A 17,482-nucleotide genomic window follows, 5' to 3' on the forward strand; every position below is an offset into this window, starting at 1 on the left:
GATTCTGAGGACTAAGCTAAATCTGGGTTATGAGTTTGTAATACAGTATGAAGATCCGGACTTCCAGAATGAGTTGATAAACCTCAACTGTCCCACAGAATTGCCCAAGGATAAAGCAACCCTCAAAATAATCCAGAAGATGCCACCTGACCAACACTTGGTGACTGTTAGTGACAGCAGTACCCTTGACACTGCCAGCCTGTCATCTGCTTCATCATCTACAGAAACCAGCCCACCTGATATGATGAAGAACTGGTCTGAGCCCTTTAGCATTCCAACTTTCTCTTATGATGTGGAACTGAAGCTGAAGAGAGGAAATGAAGCATATGCCAAAGATGGCTCCCGGATAGAGGTCCTCAAGGGCCTCAAGAGTGAAATCTTGGACAGACTTGTTGGAGAGATGTTCAGAATCGATGCATATCCATCACAGGTACAAATTGAAGAAGTTGCCAAAGCATTGGTAGAAAAGCATCCCTGTTTAAGAGAGGTAGGGTCCACAGATGGCTGGTACTGCTGGAAGTACAATTTAAATTTTAAAATGGGCAATTATCGGCACAAGTTACGTGCTGCCTGGGTGTACAGCAGTGTTGGTGAACAAGACTCGAATGTTTGAAGATGGGAAAACTAAGCGGAAGATCAAGAAGCCAAGGCGATCTGAAACCAACTTCCGTCCAGATATACTGTACCTGATGACACCTTTACTTCCCTTGAAGAGGACAGGAAGACACTTCTGTTGGAATTTAAAAAGGTGAATCCCAACAACAAGATAATTGATGCAGCCATGGCAAACACTTATGCTTTGAGAAGAAAGGAGATCGTTGATGATGAGCCTCTTGTGAGTATGGTCAAATCCAGATGGCCTGCACTGTTCTCGGAGAGACAGGTATTATGCTTCCCACTCTCCCACTGCTTTTATTCAAAGTGTCAGACAACATTATAATACCAATTAACAGTAGCAGTTAACACAGGAAAAACTAAAAATTATTACATTGCTGTACTGTTAGTTGTTATTGTTTCATAGTGTCACCAGGTACTACCAGTATGACCTGTTGAGCGTATACAAATAAATCAGTTTTTTTTTTATTCTGCATCAAGATCCTTGCGGAATTCAGCCGTCTGATGTCTACTGATCTCCTGAGATCCTTCTTTGGTGGACTTGATGAATATATGCCCAGGTTTCTTGACCTTTTCAGAAAAAAGGATCACATTGCAGAGCTCCAAGACATTGTTAGATGGCTGGACGCTCATGTAAGTATTGCACATGAATCTTTCATTTTGTGATGAGAAAATAGCCTTTTCTCTTTTTAACACTGTCTGTGTGTTTGCATGTGTCGGTGTTTGCTTTTGCATTTCAGGATTCCAATCAGAATAAGCGAACAGCAGTCTTACTTGGCATGCCGCATTTCCTTCGAGAAGAGCCCTCAAGCTTTCTTAAGACCTGTGAGGTAGGTTTAAAGCTTCCTCAAATGACTTGACGTGTGATTTGGAACCACTGTTTGAATTGAAGGATAGATTCAAACCAAAGATGGAAAAAGCAGCATGAATAGCATGAGACACTGAAATACTGTATTTGTATTCCAAACTGCAATATAATAAAAGCATTTCCTGGTTATCAGTTTAATATTTAGCTTCATGGTGATTTGTTTTTCAGCCAACTGATCCAGTTGAAGATACCTTGAAAGGAACCAGTGTCGGGATCCTGATTTTGTCTGAAGAGATCGGCAGATATGCGGTCCCAATCGAGACCAATGACATTTGTCTCGTCTTGGAGGAACAGCTGGCTGTCATGAATATTTCTGATATTCCCAAGGCATTTGGACTAATGATGGGTCTGATGTATGCGCTCAATGTTGACTACCCAAAGCATCTCAAATATACGTTTGAAGTAATGCAAAAGCTTTTCTTGAATGTCGGAGGGTGTAGCTGCTCTTCACATGTTAATGGTCTCCGTAACAGGCTGCTTTGCAAAAAGTTGTAATGCAGAAATCTCACTTAGCATTTGGAGTTGGTCTTCATATATTTTTTTTGCTTTGATATTTGGACTTTGAATGATTATCTGTAGATATTTGTCTATTGTTAATTGTGTAACTTCCACAGTGACACGTTATTGGCATTGTAAAAGAAAGGAGGCCTAAGTTCCACACTATCTGGAACCTGTAACTTTGTGTGGCTTCAGTTTAATGCACTGCACTATGCAATTTACCGTTTATAATGTTTTAATTCACTGCCCTATGTATTTTACAGTAGCACATGGGTTTGGTCCCGAAAGCGAAGGTTTTCTTTAGTCACTTTTGTATTGTTTTGTGCCCTTTGCTCCCATGTGTGGACTTTGAGAATGTTGGTATCTTTGTTTTTTTTGTACTGTTTATTACAGTGTTCATAGCTCCCTGTCACTGAATATTTTTATAATTTCCCTTGTTTAAACTACATGGAAGAGGCAGTGAATGTTAATAAATATGGCAAAGAAAATAAATTTGTCTCATCATAGTATTTAATTAAACTAGTGTTCTTATTCTGAAACAACATGCAAGTTAGTCAAGTTAACTTACTTACCTTTTTTGACACAACAAGAGCTGAAGCAATTTTTTGTTGACTTGACTAAGTACGGAAAGTTATTTCAAAATAAGTTTTATTGGCAAGTTAAGTCAAAAACGTAAGGCAGCGCGGTAACAAACCTTTTTAAGTTAAAAGGGCATATTTTTTTTTACAGTGTAACATTACGACAACTCACAAGGAACACTGAGAAAGCATTTAGCGCCTCTGTGTCTTCAGATTTTATTTGTGGCCACTTGGAAGCCTTTTCAATCAATGCAGTAGCCACCTTCAACTCATTTCCATACTTCTCTTGCAGTAGTCTCAAAGCCTATAAAGGATCTGAACTCCCTGGAACACTGGCACATCTCTTTTTGGTAAGCGAAACAGCTGTTGGTTCCTTGCCAACAGCTCTGTAATGTCTGTCTGACGTTGCATCATGTGGTACATTGTCAGGGAAAAGACCCTCAACAGTTAGTTAGCAGATTAAAAACACAAACCAGCATGTAAGTGAACTGGACTATTTACGAACAGGGCCCCGACGGAGACAGACGCCTTAAGTCTGTCTGACGTCCTAGCCGAAAACAAGTCCTTTTATTCAAACACAATGTTTACACAGTATGACAGTCAGGATGCTGGGATGCACTTAGGATTAGTGCATTTCAGCTGAATTCTACTTCTGCCTAGCAACGAGTCATTTTACAACCCGCTTTCTCCTTCTGTCAGAAAAACATCACGTGAGGCATCTGGTTTCACATTCTCGGCTCACTCAGTGTTTTTCCAAAATCAACCTACACACACTTTACACACAACATTTTGAACAAGCCTTTTAGCTAAAACATTCATGATAAAATATACTAATACTTTCTTTAACATACATCTGTCTTGCTCCATCATCAGGTTGAGGCACAAGTCTAGGTTGGTTAGGGATAGGTGGTGGAACATCCGTCTGTCCACAACCTGCTCCAGAAGCCCCACCCAGGTTAATAGTCAGATCATATGTTGGCTTCTTCGGTCTGGTGGATAGCAAACCTTGTAAGTCACCATGCCCTGGCTCACGTTTAAAACTGTCTAACAGCAATAAAGGCTCTTTTGTACCCGTCTGGGATTGAAATTCTTCACACTCCTCATATACTTTCATTCTAGCAGTGGAAACTGCAAGAGCTGTATCAATCTCTAATCTTTCCTTTACAGCTTTAATTCCAGCCTCCTTCAATTCTAATGCTTGTTTTTCTTGCAAAGCTGCTGCCTGTGCCATCAGAGCAGCTCTATTGGCTTCTTCTTTCATGCGGGCTGCAGAGGCACTTGACACCTTTGACACCCTTGACACACTGTCCATAGGTGTTATCTCTGCATCACATGTTTTCGCTTCAATCCACCTTTTAACTTTATCCATAAACTGCAAGCATTGTTCATTCTTTGATTGAAACCAAAATTGCTGTCAACCTCCTTTTCTTTAGCATTGAGACATGATGCTACTGCACAATTGCACTCATTAAGCTCTTCATATTGTTTCTTACACTTTAAATTCCTTTTGAATGTCATGTACAGCAGGTAATTCTTCACTGTTCAAAAGTAGCTCAATTTCGTTTGATTTTGCAGTCAATTGTGATAATTTACCTCTTCTGGCGTTTGTGAGAATATGCAGTCTATTCTCTGCTCCTTTAGCCGTTAGCGTCCTCTCACGAGTGTTGACACCCATGTCGTCCTTTTCACTCGTCATTGTTCGTTGATATTCCACAATGTTGCAGCTAATTCACTCACAAAGCCTTGTTTCAGTCGGACACAGCTGTCTTCGGTTATAACACAACACAAATCCTTACAATTCCATCCAAAACCCAGCTCAGTCACGTTCAAGTTGAATCATCATAAAATCCCGTTTTGATAAGCACTTTCACTTATCAACCGCGATGCTAAGCTAACTCCAATGCTTGCTGAGTCGAGCTTTTTTGCTAGCTTCCAATAGATTCAATGGGCGAACTTTTCCTAGCTTATTGCAGTCCTTCGACTTAACCAATCTTCTTCACTTTAGTCATTTTAACCACTTATTCGTGTGTGCAGGATGAAAGGTTGTTCTGACTCATACCCGTGGCTAACTTGTAGCGGTATGACGGTATATACCGTGCAACGGTAGAAATGTGTCTACCGGGAGAGATTTGGCCATACCGTTTCAACCACGATATACTCTTATTTTGAAATCCAATCGATTTATTTTTAGATAATGACCTCCGAACTATACTTCATCCCTCTTATTATACAGTAACTCGCCAAAACAATAGACATTCCTCCAAAAATACCTCTTTAACGATTTTGTAGCCGTTTTGTGATTTCTGCTGAGAAATAAAATAGAACTCTAAAGTTTCAGGTGTTGCGTAGCAACCCATTACTTCCCGTTACGTTAAATGACTGGACTACTTGCGGAATGATATGAAAGATGGTCAGCGGTCATTACATTTTCGCAGCAGTGAAAATAAAGAAATTACAGACCTGCGAACGTTGGTGTGGCCCATTCAAATCAACGGAATTTTTTTGAACATTCTGAAGAGCCGTATAATACGATACCCAGTACAATTTTTAAGCACATTACCTGCAAGGACTGTCATGCCTACTTGTTGAGTAATCCTCGACTGTTGGGCAAGATTCAATATACTGAAAAATATGGACTGAAAAGGCATTTATTTTTCAGTATTTCAAAGTGAATGAGCTGTGAGAGCACAAGAACAGGGAGCGTCTAGCAGCGATTATCATATACATGTATGTATGTCAACGGCGATTACAGCCAAACCAACGAGATTCTAAGTAATATGGAGACAAAACTTGTTTTGGTACTCCACGTAGATCATAAACCCTTGAATATAAAAACGACTCAGTGAAATCGGTTGAGAAATATAAACGCTATCTATAGTGCTTTTTATCCAGAAAAACTGCAGCTCCATCATTTACTTGCGTCTGTTTACAGACCAGTCATCACCTCATCACGTTAGCACGTTGCAGCAACGGGCTGAGGCAGTCAATGGAGCGTCTATGTATATGCCTATGTGTAAAGGCCAACTTCTTAATTTTTTATTTTAATAAGTGGCCATATAAAGAAAATATCTCATCATTATTGCGTTAACATATGGACACACATTGAAAAGAAAGTTTTAACACTTGAGTTATCTTCTGAAAGTACATTAAAGAACCACTGAAACATAAGCACTGGACTAAAGATTTTTCCTTTTTTTACATACACTTTGCTTTTATTTTACTATTTAAAGATTCAATGGATACTGGCCACTATTGCTTAGGCCAATAGCCTATTGAGGCAGTATTGTTTCTGCACCTTAGTGTTCTTAAGGGTCAATAAATAAATGTCTGTGGACACATTTCGCCACCGCTAAAGTGTCCTCTTTTTCAAAAACCCAAATCTGGTCACCCTACACCCTACACCCTACCCTATAATAAACCGTGATATATACCGTAACCGTGATATAAAATTACAAATACCGTGATAGAAGATTTTGGTCATATCGCCCACCCCTACTAGCTTGCAATTTCTATCGTTCTTTATCCAGTTTCTACTCACAAGACCCAGATGACTGACCGTTGATGTCTTTTATTTTCTTGCTCTTCACCAAAGAACAGAATCTCCACTTGTAGTAGTTGTAAATAAACACAATCTCACACTAAAATAATAATTGCAAAACTTCGTTGACAGATGATGGTAAAAAAGCTACACACATGTCTATCTGATCTAGTCAAACATTCTCATATCACTTACGTCACATGTGCCGCACAGGATCTACATTATCCAATATCAATTCGCCATCCACATTTACCATTCATTACAGATTTTACATCACTAACTGTCAGATGTCCTATGATTTGGCTCCTACACTAAATAAAATGGAGTTTCCTGAAGTGTCTGAGGAATGAAAATTGGGTCCAGAAGAACATACAGATCTATGAAGGGGACCACTCCTCTGATATATTTTTGGTGGGGTTCTTATCTAACTAATCTTAACTCACTATTACAGGATATACGGAACTACTAATAAGTACACCGTCGCTTTGCCTTTGCCCTTTCTCACGTGCAATTAGCGACTGAGCGACCAACTTTTATAGAGGGACAGAAATTATAGTAAAGGTATTTTATGTATTGAGCACTTCTTTATTTTCAGTCCATTTAAAACTCAAAACAGACACAGTTTGTTCAACACCTTAATAACTGCCACTGGTTTTGCAGGGCTAAGTTGAACCCAATCGCTGCACAACTATGCATCTACAGTACTATTCTTATTGTTGGGGGTTTGAATAAGCGCAATTTGTGGAATTGTGTCACTTTGTGTCACATTTTAACCTCTTCAAACAATAAAAATTGTTTCACTGATGAATTATCACACTACATCATTTATGAATCAGCCGTCTACAGCTCGTCACTGCGCTGCTGCTGCTTCTCCTGGATCTTCTTGGGAAGTGTCTCTGTCCAGAAGGTGAAGCGGTCGGCCCTTAGATGGTTTCCCACCTGCTGCTTTAGCCCAATCTCCAAGTACTCTCCCCCAGCACCGTACATAGGCCAGTGGGTTAACCCAGCACCATTGGGAGATCTGAAATAATGACACACACACACACACACACACACAACACACACACACACACACACACACACACACACACACAGTATGTACGCTTTCCACAAATTGCAACTGAGCTAAGGTGGAACATGTCCTGGCAGCACCACACTAGGATGAGCAAGGATGACTTTTCTACGAAGGTGCTGTCAGAAGCATCATATCATTAACATTGTCTAGCTTACATTTCAAAAATGTCTTTAAAAAAGAAATGCTGCATTTTATTGCTTTTAAGGATGTAATTGTGTTTCCTTCTCAAAAGGTGGAGTTGAATTACCCGGTGCGTGCAAAGTTGCCCCAGTAGGACATGACTGTTCTAGAGAGCTCATCTTCCTCCTCTGTGAAAGTGCCTGTTTGAGGGTAAAGAGACAATATTGTATAATATAGTGTGTATAGGTTGAGGAAACTTTCTGTTCATTAAAGGTACACATTGCTAAGGTAGGGTAACAGCCATGTGCAGCCAAAATCATGGACAAAAAGAAATTACCTCTTATCTTGACATGACTTCTCATGAAGGTGCTTCCAAAGACAAATACAATGTCATCTCCATGGTCCACCTTGACAAAGCTCGGACGCTTGTCCAAGAGTACGCTTGGAGGGTGCTGTAACTCGTACTGGTAAACTGGTGCACCAGAATCTGTGGGGAGTGAAATGGAAATGCTCATAGATGGGTGTTTTTTCTGTGTGACTGTAAGTCAGAGAGATGCCTTGTAAGCCCTGATACTGCTCCAAGTATTTAATTTCTCAAGAATTTGTTCCTCTCAAACCAGAATATGTTCAGTTTCAGTGAAACGTAGTGCAGTTATCTACTCTTGTTTTCCTTAATCAACTCTGAATGTATATGTTAACCATATGGTCTTTTCACATTCATTTATATATGTATGCATTGCAGAGGTTTTATCCAAAGCAAATGACAGTACGGTACAGATTTATATGGCTATCAAAACCATGACCTTGGTCTGTAGCCCTGAGCACGGGCTGATCATGTGAACAAAGATGCTACAACACATCGGTGCTACCGTCACTGAGCTCTGTCACAGGGTACAACTTGCTGGCCTCTGTTACACTGTGCACTGTCTCTTACCTCTGTGAGCATTTGACAACTGGATGGCAGGAATATTGAAGATCAGGTCTGCATAGAACTCTGTGAATCCATCCCTGTTTTTGATGCTGTCCTCTCCACTCCCCAAATACTCATCCAAAATCAAGTCAATGGCCCAGTCTTCTGCCTTTAAACAGACATTTGCATGAATGAAGTACAAAGCATCAGGAGATCAGGGGCAACACACCTTCATGACATTAATGTTCAACAAACTAGGCTGGTTTTACTAGCTGATGAAGAGGAGCATGAGTAATTGTGCTTACGTTTGGGAAGAAGGGGATGATACTTTTTTTTACTGTCTCACGATCCATTCCCTCTGACCAACCGGGTGGAGAACTAGCCTGAAAAAAAAAGAAAACAAGTTACCAACTTACTACCGGTAATGCAAATAGTTACCGGTGTTTGAAATCTCTGATGCCCAAAGAGTGCACGTGCTTACTCACCGCAGGCAGTAACCACCCACATTCATCATTGTTGATACCATTAATCAACGGTACTTTGCTGAATTCCTGAGCCTTAAAAATGTCTTTTACATTTTTTGGCATGAAATGTCCATCCTTCGTAACCCCATAGATCCAGCCTATATCCTGTGAAATAAAGGACATTGTGAGGAACAAGCAAACCTACCCATTACACAAGTGCGTTGGTCTGTGCTGAGGTTTGGGTCATTACAATCAATATGTCCATGTTTAGACAAGTTTTTACAGATGTGTGTGAAGATTATAGGGACATCCTTGTTTGTTCAAAATTACCTGAAAGCAGCATAACGGAACAATTGCTAATCGCTAACGAGATGCTAGTGGCTAAAACTAGCGAAACCTCTTGAAATGTGCTTACTTTGACACTATGACAAACTAGTTAGTCAACAACTGTCCTAACACAGTCCAACATCAAGCAAGTGCAACACAAGACAAAGCAAGACGGCAAATAAGCTACTTAGTTAGGCAGACAGTAGAAACCGGGCGGCTTCAGCCAAACCTACATAACCCAGTAATATGCCTACGGACCCTGGTATGGCAACGGCACGGAAGCGATTCTCCATATTAAAAGTCATTGTAGCGCCCCAATTTTTTTTAAGCTGTTATTTTAAGGTAAAACTGCTTATCCTAACCCTAACCCTGAAGTACAATTACTGCATAATGCCACTTTAAGTACCCAATGAAGTCAGAAAAAGGCTTGAAGAGTAAGTTAATGTTCCAAGGTCCATAGGCTACTCACCTTGATGACCTTTAAAATATCTTCAGTCGACATCTGCATCACACAGTCAACAATCTGGTGTGGCTTGGTGCCAACACAGTTCGATACATTTGCCACAATCTAAGGGAACAGTGAAAAACATCTAAGGAACATGGGAAAACCACCAAACACTTCAGTACCACAATGCCAAACAAGGTGCAGGTGGTGCAAGATGCCAACCATAGCTGTGTCCATAGGCTGAAGGTTGTTGAGGAGATCCATGAATGCAGTCCCACTTTCTGCAATGGCGCGGTGGAAAAGTCCAGTGCTCAATGGTGAAAGAACCTGAATCAGATGATACTAGATAATGTCAAGGTCAACGAGAAACTGAATAATATGTTTTTTTTTTTGTTGTGTTTAATGCCACAGTTGCAGTATTTATAGATAGTTTATGTTGATGTTGATGTCTACAGTATTTGATCTTTCTTTTGAAGGCTTCTGAAAATGACATTGGTGTTTTCATGGCAAACATCAAGCACCTAAGCACAGTACCCCACCTGCAGAGACACGCTCACTCCCCCTGCTGACTCTCCGAATATGGTGACAGAGGAGGGATCCCCTCCAAAGCTCTGGATGTTCTCCTGGACCCACTGCAGTGCAGCCACCTGGTCCAGGAAACCCATGTTTCCCGGGGCGTTATCATCCCCAGTGCTTGTAGGAGACAGAAGAAGAGAACATGTTGTGGCTTTGAAATTAAGCTATTAAACTAAACAAACTGTTATAACTATAGTAGCTATAGTAACTGCAAACTGTACTAGCTTAAAGCATTTTGTGTAGCGTAACATTAATAGTCTGTAGATTCTGTGGCACCAAATTACCTGAACTATTAAAAATGTTTACTTTTCAAAAAAAAGTAAAGTCTTTGTTCATAACTGCAACCTCACCTGAAAAAGCCCAGCATTCCAAGTCTGTACTGAATCAGCACCACAACCACGTTCTGATAGGCTGCCAGGACAGATCCGTCATAAAAGGAGGCGGAGCCCAAGACTAATGCTCCACCATGGATCCACACCATGACCTGAAGGACAGCAGCACATTACCATCCACAGCAGCACATTACCTCAGACAGACACTGACAATCAGGATCACATTACCTCAGACAGACACTGACAATCAGGATCACATTACCTCAGACAGACACTGACAATCAGGATCACATTACCTCAGACAGACACTGACAATCAGGATCACATTACCTCAGACAGACACTGACAATCAGGATCACATTACCTCAGACAGACACTGACAATCAGGATCACATTACCTCAGACAGACACTGACAATCAGGATCACATTACCTCAGACAGACACTGACAATCAGGATCACATTACCTCAGAGAGACACTGACAATCAGGATCACCTTACCTCAGACAGACACTCTGATGACTATGATCAGACTCACAGAATTTGCTCATAACAGCTCATAACAGAAGTTCAACAGAATACAAGCAAAAGCTCAAAAACACAAGTTAAAGCCGTGGCCAGTGCTGTCACTCGGTGCTGGAACTTACAGGTAATTTAGCATCTTCCGCAGGTTTGGCAGGAGTATAAATATTCAGATAGAGACAATCCTCGGACACTTCAGGAATCTCAACAGCCATGCTAAGTTTTTCCGCAAAGTCTAGAGATATCTGTCGATCCTGTAGACACCTAAAAGCAAACTGGAAATTAGGCTGCACTTCCTCAGTTTGGGAAATTTTGGACATACAATTAGTTCTTGCCGCTCAACTATGGAGACACCAGTGTTTTACTGTATCATATTTCTATATACATGTTTATGCACATATTCATGTACTAGCCTCACAGTGGTCAGAATGGACTGTATCAAATTGGGCTCAGACAACACACAGGACACACATTTTGTACGCACATGTTGCTCTTCTTAACTGCAACATTAAGTAAGGAGCATTGTTCTCTCTAGATCACATTTTGTCAAGTCATTGGACTGGTTTAGATATTTAATTCAGCATTTAATCCTTTCCACTCCCGTTGAAGCCAAATCATCTCAATGGTTGTTCCCATGGCTACTGGATCTACTTAGGATTGTGTCCTTATCATAAAACATCTTTAATAAAAATATACTGGAATGATCATTCGGGGACTTAATCTCCACAAGGCATATGAGTGATATCATAAAAAAGGATCATTCTGATGCTTTGGTCCCTCATAAATATTGAGAGTATGACCTCATTAACTTACATATATGGCTGCTTGGTGGCATCCCTGACCCCCTCCCATCCCTGCACAGGTTGGGGACGGGCCAACCTGAGGGGTCCCACAGGTGGTTTAGCGAAGGGCACGCCCAGGTATGAGTGGACCACTGTTGTCTTTCCCCTCACGCGCAAGTATTCACCTCTAAGGGCTCCCAGCTTGGTGTGGATCAGTGGTCCTGTAGTTATCCAGACAACAACACCATGTAGTGATCAGTTTTACAGTTTGTTTAGAAACTAAAAAGCTCAATTATGACAAAAACTCTGTTTAAATATATTGTCAGAAATGAATTATTGCATGTAATGGAATCTATTACAGGCAAAATTAAATAAGATTAAGATAAATCAGTGTAGTAGTCCTGCTGAAGACGATTATTTCTATTCTTGCAATCCTGTTCTATTCGACAGAGCATGGCCTGAAATGTAAACGTCCAAGACGAGGAGAACTATCGTGTCGTTTTTTTCTCTCCACCTGCCAACACACACCTACCATCATGCGTGGTGGATGAACTCAAATATATAACACTTGCTGCGAAAAGTAGCTGTAAGAGACGTTCCATCGAAGCAACAGGCAATCGTCTGAGTAAAATGCAAGACTGGTGTGAAGCATTTCATTGACGGACTTCGGGTTGCATTGCGCAACATTGCTCCGCCTACAGGTAGCCTACTCTTTGCCCTACATAGAAGTTGGTCGCTCAGTCGCTTATTGCTAGTGAGAAAGGGCAAAGGCAAAGCGACGGTGTACTTATTAGTGGTTCCGTTTATCCTGTAATAGTGAGTTAAGATTAGTTAGATAAGAACCCCACCTACACGAAAAAGATATCAGAGGAGTGGTCCCCTACATAACTCTGGATGTTCTTCTGGACCCAATTTTCATTCCTCAGACACTTCAGGAAACTCCATTTTATTTAAGTTTTGTGAATAAGTTGTATAATCATTATCGGAATACAACGTGTTATATTTCAAATATTTTATCAAATATTAGGAGAGGTCGGCTGGGGACAATTGTAACATGCATTACAATCAGCTGCAACCAGCAAGTGTAGCTAGCGGGTGAAATAGGCTAGCCAGTCTTCTTAAAGAGAAAGGTATACTACTGACTGTAGAAACAATAATTGTCTACAGTTTATTTCCCCATAGGATAACACTGAGAAGACGTTTTGTCTACTCAAGTTGCTTGTTATACCGTTTTAATACTTGACCGATATCTATCGTTTTTCCCATAGTAGTACAAATTGGGACCAAAAAACATGGGAAAATAGGGACTAGGTTAAAAAATACAGAAGTCGGCTTGGACTCTAAACTTGCTCATTACATACAACTTACAAGACATTTAATATTTAAAAATGACCTTGAAAAAAAATGAATCTGTCAGCTTTTGTTAGCTAAATGTTAGCATTGTAGGGGCAACATCAATGTCCAGCAGAAGGAAAACCAAAGGGTAATGTCGTTTTAAAACTTCATTTCTAATATATAACCAACACTGTTTTACCCCTGTCAAAACACACTCTAATACTCAAGGTCACATTGAAATGATGCAAGAAGGGTTGTTAAAGCAGACTGGGTAATATAATTATCTTATCATTAAATTATGTTGTGCCACGAACAACAAAAAAAGATAATGACCTCCCGAACTATACTTCATCCCTTTTATTATACAGTAACTCGCCAAAACAATAGACATTCCTCCAAAAATACCTCTTTAACGATTTTGTAGCCGTTTTGTGATTTCTGCTGAGAAATAAAATAGAACTCTAAAGTTTCAGGTGTTGCGTAGCAACCCATTACTTCCCGTTACGTTAAATGACTGGACTACTTGCGGAATGATATGAAAGATGGTCAGCGGTCATTACATTTTCGCAGCAGTGAAAATAAAGAAATTACAGACCTGCGAACGTTGGTGTGGCCCATTCAAATCAACGGAATTTTTTTGAACATTCTGAAGAGCCGTATAATACGATACCCAGTACAATTTTTAAGCACATTACCTGCAAGGACTGTCATGCCTACTTGTTGAGTAATCCTCGACTGTTGGGCAAGATTCAATATACTGAAAAATATGGACTGAAAAGGCATTTATTTTTCAGTATTTCAAAGTGAATGAGCTGTGAGAGCACAAGAACAGGGAGCGTCTAGCAGCGATTATCATATACATGTATGTATGTCAACGGCGATTACAGCCAAACCAACGAGATTCTAAGTAATATGGAGACAAAACTTGTTTTGGTACTCCACGTAGATCATAAACCCTTGAATATAAAAACGACTCAGTGAAATCGGTTGAGAATATAAAACGCTATCTATAGTGCTTTTTATCCAGAAAAACTGCAGCTCCATCATTTACTTGCGTCTGTTTACAGACCAGTCATCACCTCATCACGTTAGCACGTTGCAGCAAACGGGCTGAGGCAGTCAATGGAGCGTCTATGTATATGCCTATGTGTAAAGGCCAACTTCTTAATTTTTTATTTTAATAAGTGGCCATATAAAGAAAATATCTCATCATTATTGCGTTAACATATGGACACACATTGAAAAGAAAGTTTTAACACTTGAGTTATCTTCTGAAAGTACATTAAAGAACCACTGAAACATAAGCACTGGACTAAAGATTTTTCCTTTTTTTACATACACTTTGCTTTTATTTTACTATTTAAAGATTCAATGGATACTGGCCACTATTGCTTAGGCCAATAGCCTATTGAGGCAGTATTGTTTCTGCACCTTAGTGTTCTTAAGGGTCAATAAATAAATGTCTGTGGACACATTTCGCCACCGCTAAAGTGTCCTCTTTTTCAAAAACCCAAATCTGGTCACCCTACACCCTACACCCTACCCTATAATAAACCGTGATATATACCGTAACCGTGATATAAATTACAAATACCGTGATAGAAGATTTTGGTCATATCGCCCACCCCTACTAGCTTGCAATTTCTATCGTTCTTTATCCAGTTTCTACTCACAAGACCCAGATGACTGACCGTTGATGTCTTTTATTTTCTTGCTCTTCACCAAAGAACAGAATCTCCACTTGTAGTAGTTGTAAATAAACACAATCTCACACTAAAATAATAATTGCAAAACTTCGTTGACAGATGATGGTAAAAAAGCTACACACATGTCTATCTGATCTAGTCAAACATTCTCATATCACTTACGTCACATGTGCCGCACAGGATCTACATTATCCAATATCAATTCGCCATCCACATTTACCATTCATTACAGATTTTACATCACTAACTGTCAGATGTCCTATGATTTGGCTCCTACACTAAATAAAATGGAGTTTCCTGAAGTGTCTGAGGAATGAAAATTGGGTCCAGAAGAACATACAGATCTATGAAGGGGACCACTCCTCTGATATATTTTTGGTGGGGTTCTTATCTAACTAATCTTAACTCACTATTACAGGATATACGGAACTACTAATAAGTACACCGTCGCTTTGCCTTTGCCCTTTCTCACGTGCAATTAGCGACTGAGCGACCAACTTTTATAGAGGGACAGAAATTATAGTAAAGGTATTTTATGTATTGAGCACTTCTTTATTTTCAGTCCATTTAAAACTCAAAACAGACACAGTTTGTTCAACACCTTAATAACTGCCACTGGTTTTGCAGGGCTAAGTTGAACCCAATCGCTGCACAACTATGCATCTACAGTACTATTCTTATTGTTGGGGGTTTGAATAAGCGCAATTTGTGGAATTGTGTCACTTTGTGTCACATTTTAACCTCTTCAAACAATAAAAATTGTTTCACTGATGCATTATCACACTACATCATTTATGAATCAGCCGTCTACAGCTCATCACTGCGCTGCTGCTGCTTCTCCTGGATCTTCTTGGGAAGTGTCTCTGTCCAGAAGGTGAAGCGGTCGGCCCTTAGATGGTTTCCCACCTGCTGCTTTAGCCCAATCTCCAAGTACTCTCCCCCAGCACCGTACATAGGCCAGTGGGTTAACCCAGCACCATTGGGAGATCTGAAATAATGACACACACACACACACACACAAACACACACACACACACACACAGTATGTACGCTTTCCACAAATTGCAACTGAGCTAAGGTGGAACATGTCCTGGCAGCACCACACTAGGATGAGCAAGGATGACTTTTCTACGAAGGTGCTGTCAGAAGCATCATATCATTAACATTGTCTAGCTTACATTTCAAAAATGTCTTTAAAAAAGAAATGCTGCATTTTATTGCTTTTAAGGATGTAATTGTGTTTCCTTCTCAAAAGGTGGAGTTGAATTACCCGGTGCGTGCAAAGTTGCCCCAGTAGGACATGACTGTTCTAGAGAGCTCATCTTCCTCCTCTGTGAAAGTGCCTGTTTGAGGGTAAAGAGACAATATTGTATAATATAGTGTGTATAGGTTGAGGAAACTTTCTGTTCATTAAAGGTACACATTGCTAAGGTAGGGTAACAGCCATGTGCAGCCAAAATCATGGACAAAAAGAAATTACCTCTTATCTTGACATGACTTCTCATGAAGGTGCTTCCAAAGACAAATACAATGTCATCTCCATGGTCCACCTTGACAAAGCTCGGACGATGATGACTATGATCAGACTCACAGAATTTGCTCATAACAGCTCATAACAGAAGTTCAACAGAATACAAGCAAAAGCTCAAAAACACAAGTTAAAGCCGTGCCCAGTGCTGTCACTCGGTGCTGGAACTTACAGGTAATTTAGCATCTTGTGCAGGTTTGGCAGGAGTATAGATATTCAGATAGAGACAATCCTCGGACACCTCAGGAATCTCAAGAGCCACGCTAAGGGTTTGGGCAAGTCCTACAGATGCATGTCGATCCTGTAGACACCTAAAAGCAAACTGGAAATTAGGCTGCACTTTCTCAGTTTGGGATATTTTGGACATTGGTTGAGTGGCAAGAACTCATTCTTTGAGACACCAGTGTTTTACTGTATCATATTTCTAAGAACATGTTTATTCACATATGCATGTACTAGCCTCAAAGTGGTCAGAATGGACTGTATCAAATTGGGCTCAGACAACACACAGGACACACATTTTGTACGCACATGTTGTTCTTCTTAGCTGCAACATTAAGTAAGGAGCATTGTTTTCTCTGGATCACATTTTGACATATCTTCTCAAGTCATTGGACTGGTTTAGAAATTGAATTTAGCATTTCCTTCTTTCCACTCCCGTTGAAGCCAAATCATCTCAATGTTGGTCTTTAGTCAGGATCAGACACGCTACTCCCATGGCTACTGGGTCTACTCAGGATTGTGTCCTTACCATGAAACATCTTCAATAAAAATATACTGGAATGATCATTCGGGGACTTAATCTCCACAAGGCATATGAGTGATATCATAAAGGGTAATTCTGATACTTTGGCCCCTCATAAATATTGAGAGTATGACCTCATTGACTTACATATATGGCTGCTTGGTGGCATCCCTGACCCCCTCCCATCCCTGCACAGGTTGGGGACGGGCCAACCTGAGGGGTCCCACAGGTGGTTTAGCGAAGGGCAGGCCCAGGTATGAGTGGACTGCTGTTGTCTTTCCCCTCACGCGTGTGTATTGGCCTCTAAGGGCTCCCAGCTTGGTGTGGATCAGTGGTCCTGTAGTTATCCAGACAACAAGACAATGCAGTGATTAGTTTTTTTGGAAACTAAACAGAAATGAATTATTGAATACAATGGCATCTATTACAGGCAAAATAGATCAAATTAATATTTTCATGTTTCTTGTTTTCCGTTGAAGTTTCTGACAGATAAATCGGTAAAGTGTAGTAGCCCTGCTT

The 17,482-nt window shown here is 40.3% G+C and overlaps 2 protein-coding genes and 1 long non-coding RNA gene across 3 annotated transcripts; 1 reads left to right on the forward strand and 2 right to left on the reverse strand.

The window, feature by feature from the left end:
• Position 1: 1 nt before the first annotated feature.
• LOC122133249 lies at positions 2-1,424 on the forward strand. The gene is made up of 3 exons (XR_006152650.1): positions 2-883; positions 1,096-1,248; positions 1,356-1,424. It is a non-coding gene; the product is annotated as an uncharacterized LOC122133249 (long non-coding RNA).
• A 5,237-nt stretch (positions 1,425-6,661) lies between these two features.
• On the reverse strand, positions 6,662-12,319 carry LOC105910314 (cocaine esterase-like). Its single transcript, XM_031575747.2, has 13 exons — positions 12,182-12,319; positions 11,681-11,870; positions 10,993-11,131; positions 10,365-10,498; positions 9,978-10,131; positions 9,661-9,765; positions 9,463-9,561; positions 8,688-8,831; positions 8,508-8,585; positions 8,227-8,371; positions 7,630-7,779; positions 7,420-7,492; positions 6,662-7,118 (listed from the first exon to the last, which is right to left on the reverse strand). Exons 1-13 carry the CDS (start codon positions 12,249-12,251, stop codon positions 6,938-6,940), a joined length of 1,662 nt encoding a protein of 553 aa, XP_031431607.1. The 5' UTR covers positions 12,252-12,319; the 3' UTR covers positions 6,662-6,937.
• Positions 12,320-15,221: 2,902 nt separating this feature from the next.
• LOC116222343 (cocaine esterase-like) lies at positions 15,222-16,294 on the reverse strand. Its single transcript, XM_031576018.2, has 3 exons — positions 16,171-16,294; positions 15,961-16,033; positions 15,222-15,678 (listed from the first exon to the last, which is right to left on the reverse strand). Exons 1-3 carry the CDS (start codon positions 16,292-16,294, stop codon positions 15,498-15,500), a joined length of 378 nt encoding a protein of 125 aa, XP_031431878.1. The 3' UTR covers positions 15,222-15,497.
• Positions 16,295-17,482: the final 1,188 nt, after the last annotated feature.

Source organism: Clupea harengus, chromosome 11, assembly GCF_900700415.2.
Source record: "Clupea harengus chromosome 11, Ch_v2.0.2, whole genome shotgun sequence".
In the NCBI taxonomy this organism is placed as follows: domain Eukaryota; kingdom Metazoa; phylum Chordata; class Actinopteri; order Clupeiformes; family Clupeidae; genus Clupea; species Clupea harengus.

Excerpts from the sequence above, each read along its gene's own strand:
- LOC116222343 (XM_031576018.2), bottom strand. The coding sequence starts at position 16,294 with ATGAGCAAATTCTGTGAGTCTGATCATAGTCATCATCGTCCGAGCTTT. Across the intron at positions 16,034-16,170 it reads AAGTCATGTCAAGATAAGAG|GCACTTTCACAGAGGAGGAA; the intron begins GTAATTTCTTTT and ends ACCCTCAAACAG. Across the intron at positions 15,679-15,960 it reads GGCAACTTTGCACGCACCGG|ATCTCCCAATGGTGCTGGGT; the intron begins GTAATTCAACTC and ends TCATTATTTCAG.
- LOC105910314 (XM_031575747.2), bottom strand. The coding sequence starts at position 12,251 with ATGGAACGTCTCTTACAGCTACTTTTCGCAGCAAGTGTTATATATTTG. Across the intron at positions 10,499-10,992 it reads CGGAAGATGCTAAATTACCT|GTCATGGTGTGGATCCATGG; the intron begins GTAAGTTCCAGC and ends GCTGTCCTTCAG. Across the intron at positions 8,832-9,462 it reads ATATTTTAAAGGTCATCAAG|GATATAGGCTGGATCTATGG; the intron begins GTGAGTAGCCTA and ends TTTATTTCACAG.